Consider the following 13,897-nt stretch of genomic DNA (forward strand, 5'->3'; position numbering starts at 1 on the left):
GAATGAGTCCCCCCTCAGTGTCCTCTTGTCCAGCTCCAGAGCCCCAGCTCCCTCAGCCTTTCCTCACACGGGAGATGCTCCACTCCCTCCAGCATCTTGGTGGCTGCGCTGGACTCTCTCCAGCAGTTCCCTGTCCTGCTGGAACTGAGGGGCCACAACTGGACACAATATTTCAGGTGTGGTCTCCCCAGGGCAGAGTGGAGGGGAAGCTCTTTCCCGACGGGCGGTTCCCCCGTTTCTCAGGCGCGGTCAGTTTGGGGTGTCGTGCCCCGCCCTGGAGCGCGCGGCGGCCGCTTGCGCGGGAATCTTGACCCTCGCGCGCTGCCGTCCTGTCGCCGCTCGCTGAGGGGACGCGGCGGCCCCGCTCGGCCGCGGCCCAGGGAGCAGCGCCAGGACGCGGCAGCGGCTCCTCCTCCGCCCTTGCAACCGCCATGTCTGCCCTGGCGAAGGCCTCCGGCGCGCTCAAGTCGGTGGATTACGAAGTGTTTGGGCGAGTGCAAGGTACAGAGGGGCCGTGTGATGGCGGAGGGTGAGGGACGCTGAGGCGGCGGTGGCAGCTGCGCATGCGCGCGGGCGCTGAGGCGGCGTCGTGCGGGGCAGCGGGAGCGTCCCTGACGGAAAAGGAGGGGGAAAGGTTGTAAATATGTTCCCCCTCAAGGCTCGGAAGGTTCCTTGGAGAGCACAGCCTGTTCTGTCAAAAACGCTTCGCCAGCCGCGTCTCTGTCAGCGCGGTTCTGTGGGAATGTGTCGTGTGCCCCCTCAGGGCTGGCAGCGAAGCTTTAGGGTGGAAATTAACTCAAAGGTGATTCCCAAACTGCAACGTCTTCCTTAGAAAACCGCGGGTGCTAACTGCATCAGTGGAAATAATCGATTTTGAAATGAAGGCTCGAGGCCAGCTTGTACCCACATTCCGTAGAGTTTGCCCAATGTTAAAATGTCGTAACTACTCTCTGAAATTTTTGTAAGAAAAGACTGTGGATGACTTGTACACAGCTTACTGTAACTTTATATTAAGAGAAATTCCTAGAAGTGCTATTCTTTCAAATGATTCTAATGTCTCTTTTTTTTGTTTCTTTCCTAGGTGTTTGTTTCAGGATGGTAAGGCAATGGCCCGTTTACTGGTTCTACTTTACAGTATAGTATTTCCAGTGCTAAAAATACGGCAGCAGGTCTGTAAACATATCCAACTGCTGTGTTCAGTTCTCACTTAGATGGCTAAGTATTGCAAGTGGATTTAAAAGGAAAAAAAATGTTTTATATTACTGTTATATTAAAACGTATTTCTGAAAGCTTACTGATGTGTTGCTTGTTGGGATTACTTGTGATAAAACAGCCACAAGAGCATTATAATATGTTAATCTTTAGAAAGGTTAAATCTGGAGATCTTTATGTTAGTTTCTGAAACAATGTGTTCCACTTTATTTTATTTTTTTTTTTTAATGGCAATTATAATACCAGTATTTGAAGCAGCTTGTTGTGTTTCCTGGTGACAGTGTGCTGCAAACATGCAGCCTGTCACTCGTACCCCAGGCAAATGTCTCCACCAGCTCTGAACATGCAGCAGGTAGTTTTGCATTTTGCAGAAACCCAGGAAACAAGAGGACATTTCAAATAAGAACAGTTATTTGTCCATGCTTCATATTAGACCTAAAATTTCTTATGCGTAGTTTATATGCCTTGTGAAATGTGCAAAATTTAAATGGACAGAGGATTATAATATAGTATGTCTTGAATGTAGTTATTCTATCAAGTGGAAAGTGCGTGTCCACACAGAGTGGGCAAATGCAAGTTTGCTCTGCCTTGGTTTGGGCTGACCCGGGGCCATGTGAACACACCATAGTGCCAGTCCCAGGCTAATAAATTGTGTTTAAAGTTCCTAAAATAAGTGGAGCAAGTCTTTGGCCTCCCTGTGACTGAAGAAAACCTCACGCCATCAGATTTGTGTGTGTGTACAGATGATAAAGCAAAGAGGAGGATTACTTTTATTACGAGTAGTGTAATGTCTTGGTGGGAACCATCGTATGTATGGTTTTTCTGAAGAAAAGTATAAAAAGCTGTGAAAATGGAAGTGTGAATCTATTTATACATTTATTATGTATAAGTAAATTCTTACTCTTATTCAAAAGTTGTCTACTTCTGCAACTTCAGAGCTGGCAGGAATATCTTAATGTCTGGGTATGCCATCAGCTATGGATTTTTTTGTTACCTGTAGATCTTAAAGCTATGAAAACTAGTGGGGTTTTAAGTGGTGTCCATGCAGTGTATGTGTTGACACTGATTGTCCCTTTTCATTCTTTTTCCAATCAGTACACAGAAGAGGAAGCCAGGAAATTGGGAGTGGTTGGCTGGGTGAAAAATACCAGCCAAGGAACCGTAACGGGCCAGGTTCAGGGCCCAGAAGATAAAGTAAACGCAATGTAAGTATTTTTGTGGGTCTTTTTAAGTCTTACTAAAGTCATTTATAGAAACATTTTTAATCCAAAGTGACATGTAGATTCATATGTTGGTAATGTAATAATACTTTCAATAACCAGTTTTGGTTTTAAGGAGTTGAGATATATTATTTTAAGCTGTAAAAAGAGTCTTTAAGCTTAAAAATAGCATGTATAATCAATTTGTCAGTGTATTTCCCTAGCATATTCTTTTATTGTGAAATGAAGATAAAGCCTTTATTCATACAAGTGAGTGCAGATCTGGTTTTTAATTCTTAGAAATATCTCTATAAAGAAACAGACTGAAAGGCTTGTTGAAATGCTTACTCAGCCTCTGCTTAATGGAAAGAAAACTGGGTTTAAGGATGATTTATTTTTTTTTCCTCTACCCCGGTTTAAAAAAAAAAAGTTGATACATATTTCAGCAAAGGCCTCTAGTCTCTATCTGGAAATGAATTTTGATATTTGTTGTCTTTAAATAATGGGTATGATTTTCTTTATGAAACTGGCAGTTTCCAAATGCTTACAGCTATTGCTCTGAGGAAATGATGCCTGGAAAAACACAAAGCCTAATTCAGTTGCTTCCAACTATCATTTTCTGCAAGTGTATGTAGGGAGATTGTTGGGAGTTTTTAAAAATCCTTCAGTGGTTTGTTCTCTCAACAAAGAATGGGTGATGGTAAAACTTTCCTTTGTGACTTTATTATGGATGGGCAGTTATCAGTGCAAGTTCAGCCAGCACTTTCTGATACAGGAGCTGCTTCAAAACTGCATTTAGATAAATCTAAGTTGACTTTTTGCAGAGAAAAGGGTGTTACACTTTTAGGTAAAGAGATTCATATGTGATTATCTAATGTGACAGAAGTACTTGTAGGAATTTTTTTGATCTGAAGCTTAACATGAGGTTGCTAGTTTCGGACTGTGAAACACTTACAAAGCCAGAGAAACCTGGGTTCTTTGTTTCCTAGGTCAAGTTCATACTGATGTGCTGGAAGACCTTTGTTAATAGCTTGTTGTAAATATTTTGTAAATGTAGAACCTTGGTGCCGTCTCTAGTTAATTCTGAACACTGAAAAAGAACGTGAGAAATCAGGGTTTGGTTTCTATTTGTTGGAGTACTTTTTTATTAAAAAAAATTCCAGCCAGTTGGTTTATTTGCATTTGTTTAAGTGAAAGCATAGTTTAGCTCCTGCTATTTCTTGTATTTGCATGAACTAGATTTCCTGCAGATTGCAGTGTTCTGTCTGTCCCTCTCTCCCTTTCTGGTTATGTGTGTTGATGGGATTCAAAGGAAACTGTGTTTACCCCAAACCCAGGAAGTTTATATGTAATAGAGGATCTCTCTGCAAGATTAGACTAACAAGACTGGGCTTGTTCTCAAAAGATGTGATGGTGTACACAATATTCCAAAAGGAAATAAGTTTTTATTTTTTCCATTGTTAGACAATTTCAAGTAGGATCAGCAAACTGGCTTGTGACAAGAAAACAATGCTGAAGCTTTTCATGTACATTGTGCCTGATATTCAGACCAAATAAAAAGCTGGTTTGAGTTGCTGCCTCTTCTGAAATGAAACTGCTGGAAATTGACATTTTCCTCTGATGTGGGAATAATGTTGCAATGTTGAAGTGTGTGTTGAGATCCCCATTATTAAATTGGAGACTCTAGAGCAGAATGCTGAAGGAGAAACAGTGCACTTTTCCTTGTTCCCTGTGTTGAAAAGGTAGTGGGTTTATTTTTGGCATTAAATTGGTGAACTTGCACATGAAAAAAGAGCAATTGTATATGAATAGTTACTTTGAAAGCCCTTATTTCTCTCTGCTAAAAAATGTTAATAGAACGTCAAAATAGGTTTAAGCTTTCAAAAGTTTTTACCAGAGCTTACAGTGTTTTTTTTTTTAATACTCAGTTGTGCTTACTAGGAATTCATGATACTGTGTTCTACATTCAGAAGTTGTTTAAAATGCTGTATTAAATGAGAAAAAAATGAGGCTTGCTTCTGCCATGGCAAATTAATGTAAACCAGTAATCATAAACACATATATGTATTTGAACTGGGGTAAATAATTAGAAGGAAATTTTGGCACCAACTTCCTATGCAAGCTCTGGTTTGTATTTGCTAGCTAGTGACAACTTAAGAGACTGTATGTGTATGACACTTAAAAATTTGGAGGTCTCCATGTTCAAAGAAACTGAATGCTTTTCAAAGAAATGCAGGGTGTGAATCAGTACTGAAAGGTGTTTTAAGAAAGGTTCCTGGTGTTATTTCAAATGTTGGAATGATGTAGAAATTTTTCAAGAAGTTTGCGCAGTCTTTTGGACAGGTATTTCCACACTTGCATAAGTTTACAAATGAAACTTCACGCACAAAATTACCTGATTTTTCAGAGTTGCAGCACTTGGGAGTTTTAAAAATCATGTCTTAGTGGGAATAAAATGATTTCTTAGTTCTTTTAGTGGCTCTGGCTTGGTAATGTTAGTGCTTTCCTGATGGAAGGGGGTGTTTTAGCCTATCAGAAACGTTTATCTTTTCATGATGCTAAGAAGAATTGAGGACATAGTCTAAAAAAGAGAGTAGGAGTGCCATGAGCAAGTGTGATTCTAGAACAGGGAAACAGGAAAAGTGATATGGAAGGGAGGCATGAGGGAGAGGAGTTTGAAGAGGTTAAAGATGGGGAAAGTGTAAGATGTGAGAAAAACACCATGAGGCACTCCAATGGTACGAGAGCATGGAGCGAATCCCAAAGCCGGCCTTTGTTCTGGAGCAGGAACACGGCACAGCTCCAACCCAACCATTTTCCAGCAGCGCTCCTTTGCTCCTGGTTTTCTGACCCTTTTTGTTCTACTTGGTATCACTGCTTGTGTCGTGAGGCACAGCTCGGAAGCGTCCAGGACAGGCTCAAGAAACAATGCCTTTATGTGATTATTTTTATATTTTTTTAATGCAGGCTGCAAGGTAAAATATAACCTGGAAGGAACGATGAGGCCAGTCCTGGTGATCTATTTTAAGCATTATTGTAATGCAAGTGTAGATTTGAGATAGTGACCAGAACCGGTATAAAGTGGAGAAAATAAGATTTAAAGCAGGAGAGCTGGAGTTGACTGTCCATACTTCAACTTCTCCAGTGAAGTGAGGGTATGTTAGAGAAAATCAGTTGGCTGGGTAACTGGTGATCTTTGGAGAGTCTTGGGTAGTTTTTACCTGAGCCTGCTGGAGTTTCTCCAGCAGTTGTGCTGGAGCCTGGATTTTGTCCTAAAGTGTGGAAGTAATTGTTTCCCTGCAGACATAAAATATGATTATGACTAATTACTTCAAAAGATGACATGCAAAATAGACTTTGTTCTGGAGCATTTAACAATTTAGCAGGGGCATTCTGACTCTGGAAGGAAAAAGTGGAAAATGGTAGGTAAGTGTGAAGGGTTTGGGCCTGAAAAGTGTTGCATGTGCAAGAAGTTTCATTTCTTTAGTGGAGCATTCACTTAGTGCTGAACACAGCTCAGCATGTTTGTTGTGGTGCTGGAAGGCATCTTTTCCCTGTAAATTTGCTTTAATATCCCCTGCTCTGTAACCTCTAGATGGAGCTGTTTGTTCTGTAGATACTTTCACCTATAAATACTTCATTTGAAGCGAATCTATTTTTAGATACTTATGGCAGAATCCATCTTCTTCAATACCTTTTTCCTGCTGTATTTTATAGCCCTGTCTGTTTGCTGCTACTGCTCCACATAGATAACACCCCTTCTCCTCGGATACTAAAAGCTCATTTTTGGTCTTTTACCGGTCTGTAAGACCAAGAATACTGAAGTCCCAAGAAAAGCAGAGTCGCAACTTTTCTAAAACATAGTGACATAAGGTTTTATGGTAAGCTGAGGGTTTTTTTGCCAGCCTGGATATTGTTAAGTGGGATATAGGAGGAGGTAGTCCTTTTGTGTCTTTTCTTTTTCCAGCAAGACTTGTAGCACAGGGTATTTCATCATAGTATCTTGTGATATTCTTTTCCATTTTATTCATCAAATAAGGTTAGAGCCTTTGTAGTCGTCGTGGTTGTTGCCATAGCAACTTGCATTGAGGGGCTAGAAATCACCTTCCTGGGAGAATTTTCGGAGCTTTGGACGATGACCTATTACTTCATTATCCATTAAAAAAGGAAGATAAGAATCTTGTAGTGTTCAGAATTTATTCCAAAAATGAAAGATTTCAAACCAGGGTAACGCATCAAAATGTAAAATCTTAGGGCGTTTTTTAGACCCAAGCAGTATATAAGAGCACCGAAATTATTCTTCCTGTCTTTGTAGAAAGGCATGTTATGAAATATAGATTGCTTGTCTTGGAGGTGTTTTTTAATTAGTAAATTAGTGCTAATTTAATTTGAATGTTTTAATTTTTAATATTGATGTTGGGCAAGAAGAAGAAATATTAAACACATAAATGACATGAGACTTGAAAATTACTTCAGTGTGTATTTGCATAGAAAAAAATGTAGATTTTTACAATGTAAAAGGGGAGAAGGAAGCTCTGTATTAGTTAATATCACAACTGCCATTCTCTCTGTTTCATTAGTCAGGTGTATCCAAGGTTCCTGTCTGTACCAACTGGCATTGAATAAATACGTTTTTCCTCAATATAGTTTTTAATTGTTTGCAGAGAATAGCCATAATGGCATGAAATGGAACCAAGTGCTAGTAAAAAACCCATCCATATTTAGACTGACTGGGTTCCTTGAGCAGCAGAACTCTAGATGTTAATATGCAATTTATGTTGAGATATAAAGTGAACAGGTTTTAGTCTGCATGTTGAGTTTTTTCTCCATTTTAAAAGGATTTTTTTAAAAAATTCAGCTCAATCTAGGTTTTCTTTAGGAGAAGAAACTGTAACACTTCTTTGCATGTTAACTTAGGTGTAATGGTGGAAATGAACCTGCAGGGGACACTTGTACAGCCAAGGAAGTGGTTTGGGTTTTTGGATGCATTTGAGCCAGCCCTGATACACCCAGAAGGCTGCTATGGGAAAGGACACAAAGGCACTTGAGTGAAAAGTTCAGGGAGGTTGGATGTACTGATGTATAACTCAATTTTACCTTGTTTTCTTTCCCAACTCCTCCCTGCACTCCCTCGTCTTGCATTCCAGGGAAATAGTGTTTATTTGGTTAATGTGGTACCCTGAGATTTTCCCCTTGAACTGTGCTGGATGTTACCAACTATCCTGCAGAGTTAACAGTACTTCTTGTATCTTCGCCTTTGTTTTATGTGGCCCCTCTGAAGGGGATCCTGAAGCCTCTTTACAGAGAATAATTTATATAAACTTGGAGGAGGCACTGGGCTTGATCTCACATCCTTTTGCTCTTGAGTTGATTTACTGCATTCACTGTGTGTTACTGGATTAGAGGCTTTCTTTTCAGAGCTGTTATTCTTTGTGGTGTTTTTTTCTGTAGTTGGGGTGAAACAGCTGACTGTTTTAATCTATAATGAATACTCTGCTGTGTACTTTAAGTACTTTCCAGCGGTGTTCAGACTTGTGCTCCTATGCAGTGATGCTGTGGGCTCTTCCTGCTTGTTTCCCCGCTGCTAAAGGAACAAAGGAAGTCTGGAAAGAGCCTGGAAAGTGTTCAGAACTTAATGAAAGAAAAGCAGAGTTTAAAATGGGCAGCTGATATTAGATTTGATAAAAGGATTCCTTGAACTCCCAGTGACAATTCTGATGGAAGAGGGTCCTGGACAAATAGTTTTCCTTCCCTTTTTTGACTCTAACCCACACAGAATCACAGAATGTTAGGGATTGGAAGGGACCTCGAAAGATCATCTAGTCCAATCCCCCTGCTGGAGCAGGAACACCTAGATGAGGTTACAATTTTAATATTTACTAGAAAACAAACCATCTGGAGCTACAAACCTAATCTATTCCTGCTCAGAAATCTCCAAGCAATCTTTTAATGAGATTTCAGTCATCATATTTTTGGATCTGAGCAGGTTTGATCTGCCATATAGGACCTCACCTGAAATCCTGTTACGCTGTACAAATGCCAGTCCTGAGCCTTTTTCCCTGCTCATTGTATCATATAAGGCACTCCTTGAAATCAAATTTCAAGGTCAGTACTAGGAAACCTTTCATACAGCACAGCTATACTCACAGTCAGTCTGCATAGGTTTAAAATCTTTAAATGTAGATGGCGCAGTGTTTTGGAGAGGAGATTTTTAAGAGTTTAGGAAAATGAGGTGGTTTGGCTCGGTGTTCTAGGAGGGTTGGAGAAAAGCAGCTGCTGGCTGTTTGAGATCTCCCTGGGCTGCCCTGCTTTCACAGGCTGCGGATCTGAGAGCTGGATCCTGGAACCAGAGATCTTCCCTGTTAGTCGGGGGCAGGAAGGACTGGAGCTCTGCAGAGGCTGCTGCACAGCCAGGAGTGTTGGAAGGGTTGGTCTCGACCAAGTCTGCATAGCACAACTGTCTTGGGGATGTGAACTTTGAAAGCTCAGGCTGCCCTCATAGGCAAACTGGCAGCGTATTTGGATGAAAACCAGTTTGTTGGGGTGCAAATTCAGTTCCTTTTGGAGATAAATCTGTTGAAACACCTAGGTCAGCTGCCTGTTTTCCAGTGAAGCACACCCGTAACCTGTCTGTGGTTGCCAGTATATATGCAGATTTTTTTTGTGCTGCTGTTGCTTGTGCTGTGTTCTGCTTGGCTGGGAAACTGTTTGTTGAGCAGTGTTGCTTGCCTTCAGGAACAGGAGGACACATGGCTGTTCCCTGCTGTTCATCACAAACATCACTTGTGATGTCTACTTACATTTAAAAAAAAAGTCGTAGGTAGGATGTGATCAGCTTTACAACAGCTCAGGCAAACAGGGCTCCTGTGATGCTTTGCAAAATGACCGCTCTCCATTTGGCTGTTTTGTTTTGTTTTCCTGGATTTTTTGGTGTGAGCATGAATTGCTATATTATGTCATACTGGCCCCAGGACTGCTCGGCAGGAATCCCCACAACGTGGTGTGTGGGACCTGCTGGGAAAGGGCTGCCTGTCCGGTGCTGAACTCTGCCAGCGCTGTGGTCTCTGTTTGTGTTTTCAGCTTTCCTTGAACTGCTATATTCTCCTAATGAGGGGGAGAAAGTGCTGAATATTAGCATGAGTGAAATGAGATACATCTCTGCTTGGTTTGAAGATTGAAGTGCTCTGTGTGCTAAGTGTGCCAGGGATGTCAGGGTATCTATCAGGATCCGTCAAAGATAAAGATCTGATGGATTTCTGTATTGTCCAGTTCCTGTAACACATCCACCGCTTTGTGTGAAATTCAGCTCTCAGGACCTACTCTTACTCAGCCTAGGGCACGCTTAATGCTATTTATTGTAGTTAATTATGTCATAAATGCATCAGTAATGATATAGAGTAACTTAAAAAAAAAGTATTTTTACTATTGTAATGGTGCTGAAATTGATAGCTGTGAAGGGTACCATCTGTATCTGGAATGAGTGCTCAGGCAAACTTTGGTAAATGCTTGGCTCCTTAAATTTCTAACACACACATGAGTTAAAATTGAAAACAATTCCATAGAGTAGCTGCATGTGGACCCTCTGGGCCAGCTGCAGCGGTCAGCCTCTGCTAGGTTCAGAAGAGATCATATCTTTCTAATATCAAAATCCCCCTGATAGTATACAGTACAAAGAAAATATTGTAGGCTGTAGTCAGTCAGGACCCCGTTCTGCTTTATTAACATGTTATAGGAGATTCTTGCTACCAAAGAACAAATAATAGAATTAAGCAATAAAGCCAGTGAATGAGAAAGTATTAATTTACAAATGTGAGCCTGTAGCACAGAGATGAATTGACTGGCTTGGTTGTACAGGAATTTTGTTGCAGACTCTGAATTCAAGTTGTTTCCTGACTCCCAGTCCAGTCCTTCACCCTTCTGATCCTCTGTAGTTTAAAACAAAACAAAACTACTCAACTTTGCCTGTATTTTATAGCTATTAATAAGAAAACAAATGCCTTTTGTAGTTCTTGCACAACAGAAGTGAAGTGATTGCGATGTATGCCAGCTGGCTTTTTTTTTGTTAAATGCTAACATTAATGATAATTAATTGGATAATTACATAGAAATTTTCTTTCTGGCTCACGTCCATATGGATAGTATAGGCAGAAACTCTGAGCCCTTGCAGTGTGGAGTGGAACGTCTGAGCAATTAATCGTTTCAGTGAGTACTTGTAAACAAGGTCAGCTCAGCAGGCATTCAGGAAAGCTCTTCTGAAATGTGATGCTGTCTTCATTATCCTTTTAAAGGGTTTGGTGATAGGACCTGACCAGCAGGCAGGATTTATCTCTGCCGCACAGTTTGCGTATGTACAGCAGGTTTCTCAGGACTTGCGGACCCAGAGATAAACATTAAAAAAACACCAGACGTAGTGTTTTATTAAAACTGTATGTTATTCTCATTGCCTTAAAGCTGTTCTTTTGCCTGAGCTTAGTCACAACTATTCAGGCAGTTTAGGCTGACAAAAATCTACTCAGCTTAGTGTCTCGTTTCCTTTTTTAGCTAATATTGAGAGATGTTCCTGTTATTCCCAAACAGAAGAATGTAGAAGGCTGAATATTGACTACCACACATTGAGAAATGCTCCATGTTTTGTTTCATTGTGCTGGGAGTGATCTAATGGATGTAAAAATAATCCCAGGTTTTCTAGTTGCCAGGGGTGTAGCTATGCCTGCTGGAGACAAATGGGAGTTGCAGAGTATGGACCACATATGGGACCTGGGCGTGAAGCAGCATGTTGGTGGGATAGGTGCCAGTGCTTGCCTTGCCCAGCGAGTTAAAATGTCATGTTGCCGTGTGGGATTGATGTGGGAGGGGATGCTGGAGCTTGTGGGACAGCGCTGTGACCTGTGCAGGGATCACTGAAGAATCTTTCCCACTAGAGGCCGGCCTGATGCCTTTACCCTGACAACAGTGCCCCTAAGGAACCCGCGCTGTGCTATTGGCCATCCTCGCCTGACGCTGCTTTAGCTCTCCTCCCAAATGGAGGTAAAAAAAGAAAAGTTAATGGCTTTAGTTGGAGTCTTGCATGGAAACTTGTCTTCTCCCAGGGGGGCTGTGTCACTGGGAACGTGACTGCCTGTAGCAAGTCATAGAAGAGGTCTGTGTTACCATATGGTTTGAAAATAGAACTCTAAATGTTTTCCCAGCTAAGGTGGCTATCAAAAGTGATGGCATGAATAAGGAAATGGACAAATACGGAGCCCAGGTGTCTTAGTGGGGCTCTTGGTGCAGGGGTCTGTGTGTATCTTCTGACAGCATCGTGGCACCTGCCATGGCAACCTGACTCTGCTTCATTGCCTGTGTGAAATCACAGCATGTGCTTTGAGATACAGGGGGCTGGACAGAAACAGCATATTTTCTTATTCTTTGCCAGGTGCTATGTGCTGTCTAATACAATATTTTTGTGGTGAAGAAAAGGAACAGAAATACCAGAGCACCAAGGGCAGTAAATACATAGTCTCTTTGGTTAATGTGAGTCAGTGTTCCACAGTGGCAAAGTGTGTGTTTGCAGCAGCAGTTTCCCTGGTAGGCAGTTGCTTATTGTTGCTGTTGTTAGAAAACCCTCAAAGGACGAAGTGGAAAAGGACAGAGAATTTATAGTACTTTCAATGATGTGTTGATGTCAATAAAGTGTATCTGGTATGTAGCAAGTGTTAATTTTCAACAGCTGTCTTTAGGTAGAAATAAGTTCTCTGATCTACACCTCCTAAAATACAGTCCAGAACAGTCATGTTCAGCTGGTCAGAAGATTAAGCAAATCCTCCAGTGAAAGCGAGCAGCGGTGAAGGGAACACGAGCAGAGGTGAGGCGGGCTCGCCGGCCGGGGGAACATGCCGTCCGGTTTGGGTTAATGTTGGTGCTGCTTATTTAGAGCCTTGCGGTTGGTAACCCCCTTCTCTCCAGCTGCCTCCCTGCTCTGTAAGGGGATCAGCACCGGAACACGCCAGCGACTTTTGGAGTCAACCTCAAGGTCGTATCTAAATACAGGGGTACAAAACGCAAGGGCTGACCTGCGTGTTCCCATTTTTATTTAAGTAATTATTGTATGAGGAAAAAATGACCACATTTACAGTAACTAGTGCATTATTACTGTTCTAGGCAGTATTTCAAAGAGCCTGCCGTTTGCTGACATTTCAGGACAGATACAGTAAGGAAAAGATCTTTTTCTTAGCTTTGGAGCTGGTGAGGGCAGTGAGGTGGAGTTCACTTAAGAGGGAGGCATAAGATGAAGTGCTCTAAAAGCTGACAAAACCCAGGGTTCTGGTTATATAACCACCTCAAAGAAAGAGCAAGATTGGCAGGAGGATCAAGTCCTTTTAAATGATTTGTTTGTTTGTTTTTTTGTCCCCAATTGTGTCACTCTCCTGTAGAAAGAAGAGCAGCTGCCTTGGGGCCAGCAGACATTGAAATCCACGGGCACTTTTGCCCTCCCAGTTGTTCTGGCTCTACTACAGCTTAACAGCAAACAAGTTCCTCTTGTAGCAATTCGAATTGAAGTTTTGGCCACATTTATACTCCTATAGCGAGACAAAGTGACTGGATGGCAAAGGAATTCTGCCTTGATGAAATTTAAGTGATCTAGTGATGTATTAAAAATAAAGCCAGCCTCATAAAGGGATTCTTTCAAAGCATATGGATCTGAATGGAAAGTTTTTATTTTTTTCAAGAAGGGTGAAAAATTAAATTCCTGTGGAAGAAAAGAGTATAGCTTTAGAAATTATGCGAAGAGGGCTGTTGCTCTAGGAAATAACATCTGGTGTGGTTTAGTTGGTGAATAAAATAATGTCTAGAAAGGAAGGTTAGTCTTTAGTTAATTAACTCTATAGAGAACAGCAGCAATCTGTGAAGCCTGTCTTCAGGCGCACTGATAATATTTAATTCACTAATGACCCAGTGATTGCATCTTGATTGCATTGCCAACGAAAGGTTTTTGTGACAATACTTAGGTTTTTTTGTTACAGCCCTAGTGCTTGATACAAGCCTTCTATGTAGGAATCAAAGTTCTGCTATAAAGATTTCCCACCTTGCATATTGCGGAGAAAATAGTTGGTGCTCTTAAGATAATGCCAAAGCCCAAAGGCACTTAAAACCTCTGAATTTTATGTTAAAGATCTTGTGAGATTTCAGCTGGTCTCATTATTTTCTGGCACTTGATTAATAAATCTGAATGTGTGGGATTGGTAATAATCTTCAGTGAAAAGGAGATAACTAAGGCTATTCTGAATGGTTTCCAGGTATTTCTTGTTCTGTGCTATGTCTGTTCAGGTTCGTTGCCCATTTTGTTCTGATGTGTAGTTTGTGTAGTTCTCCTGATAAAGGATGAAAATAATTAAATATCCTTCCCTACATGCATTAATTTCTGGTTTGTGTTCTGTTTCTCTTCCTACAGTTGCATACAAAACCCCTCTTAATCACATTAAATTATAGTGGTCTTTAAACTGTCC

At 41.2% G+C, this 13,897-nt stretch overlaps 1 protein-coding gene across 4 annotated transcripts in view; it reads left to right on the forward strand.

The window, feature by feature from the left end:
• The first annotated feature begins 293 nt into the window (after positions 1-293).
• The window catches only part of ACYP2 (acylphosphatase 2), a 29,272-nt gene continuing 15,668 nt past the window's right edge, over positions 294-13,897 (forward strand). The window contains exons 1-3 of one of the 4 annotated variants that reach the window (XM_082049503.1): positions 294-501; positions 1,082-1,098; positions 2,308-2,417. In XM_082049503.1, coding sequence (XP_081905629.1) covers positions 432-501; positions 1,082-1,098; positions 2,308-2,417 — 197 coding nt within the window. In that variant the 5' untranslated portion in view covers positions 294-431. Of the gene's footprint in view, positions 502-638; positions 803-1,081; positions 1,170-2,307; positions 2,418-13,897 lie in introns of those variants that run through there. The other 3 variants (XM_082049504.1, XM_082049505.1, XM_082049506.1) reach the window with 3 other exon arrangements.

The sequence above is a fragment of the Streptopelia decaocto genome (genome assembly GCF_964273445.1).
Source record: "Streptopelia decaocto genome assembly, chromosome: 3".
NCBI lineage: Eukaryota > Metazoa > Chordata > Aves > Columbiformes > Columbidae > Streptopelia > Streptopelia decaocto.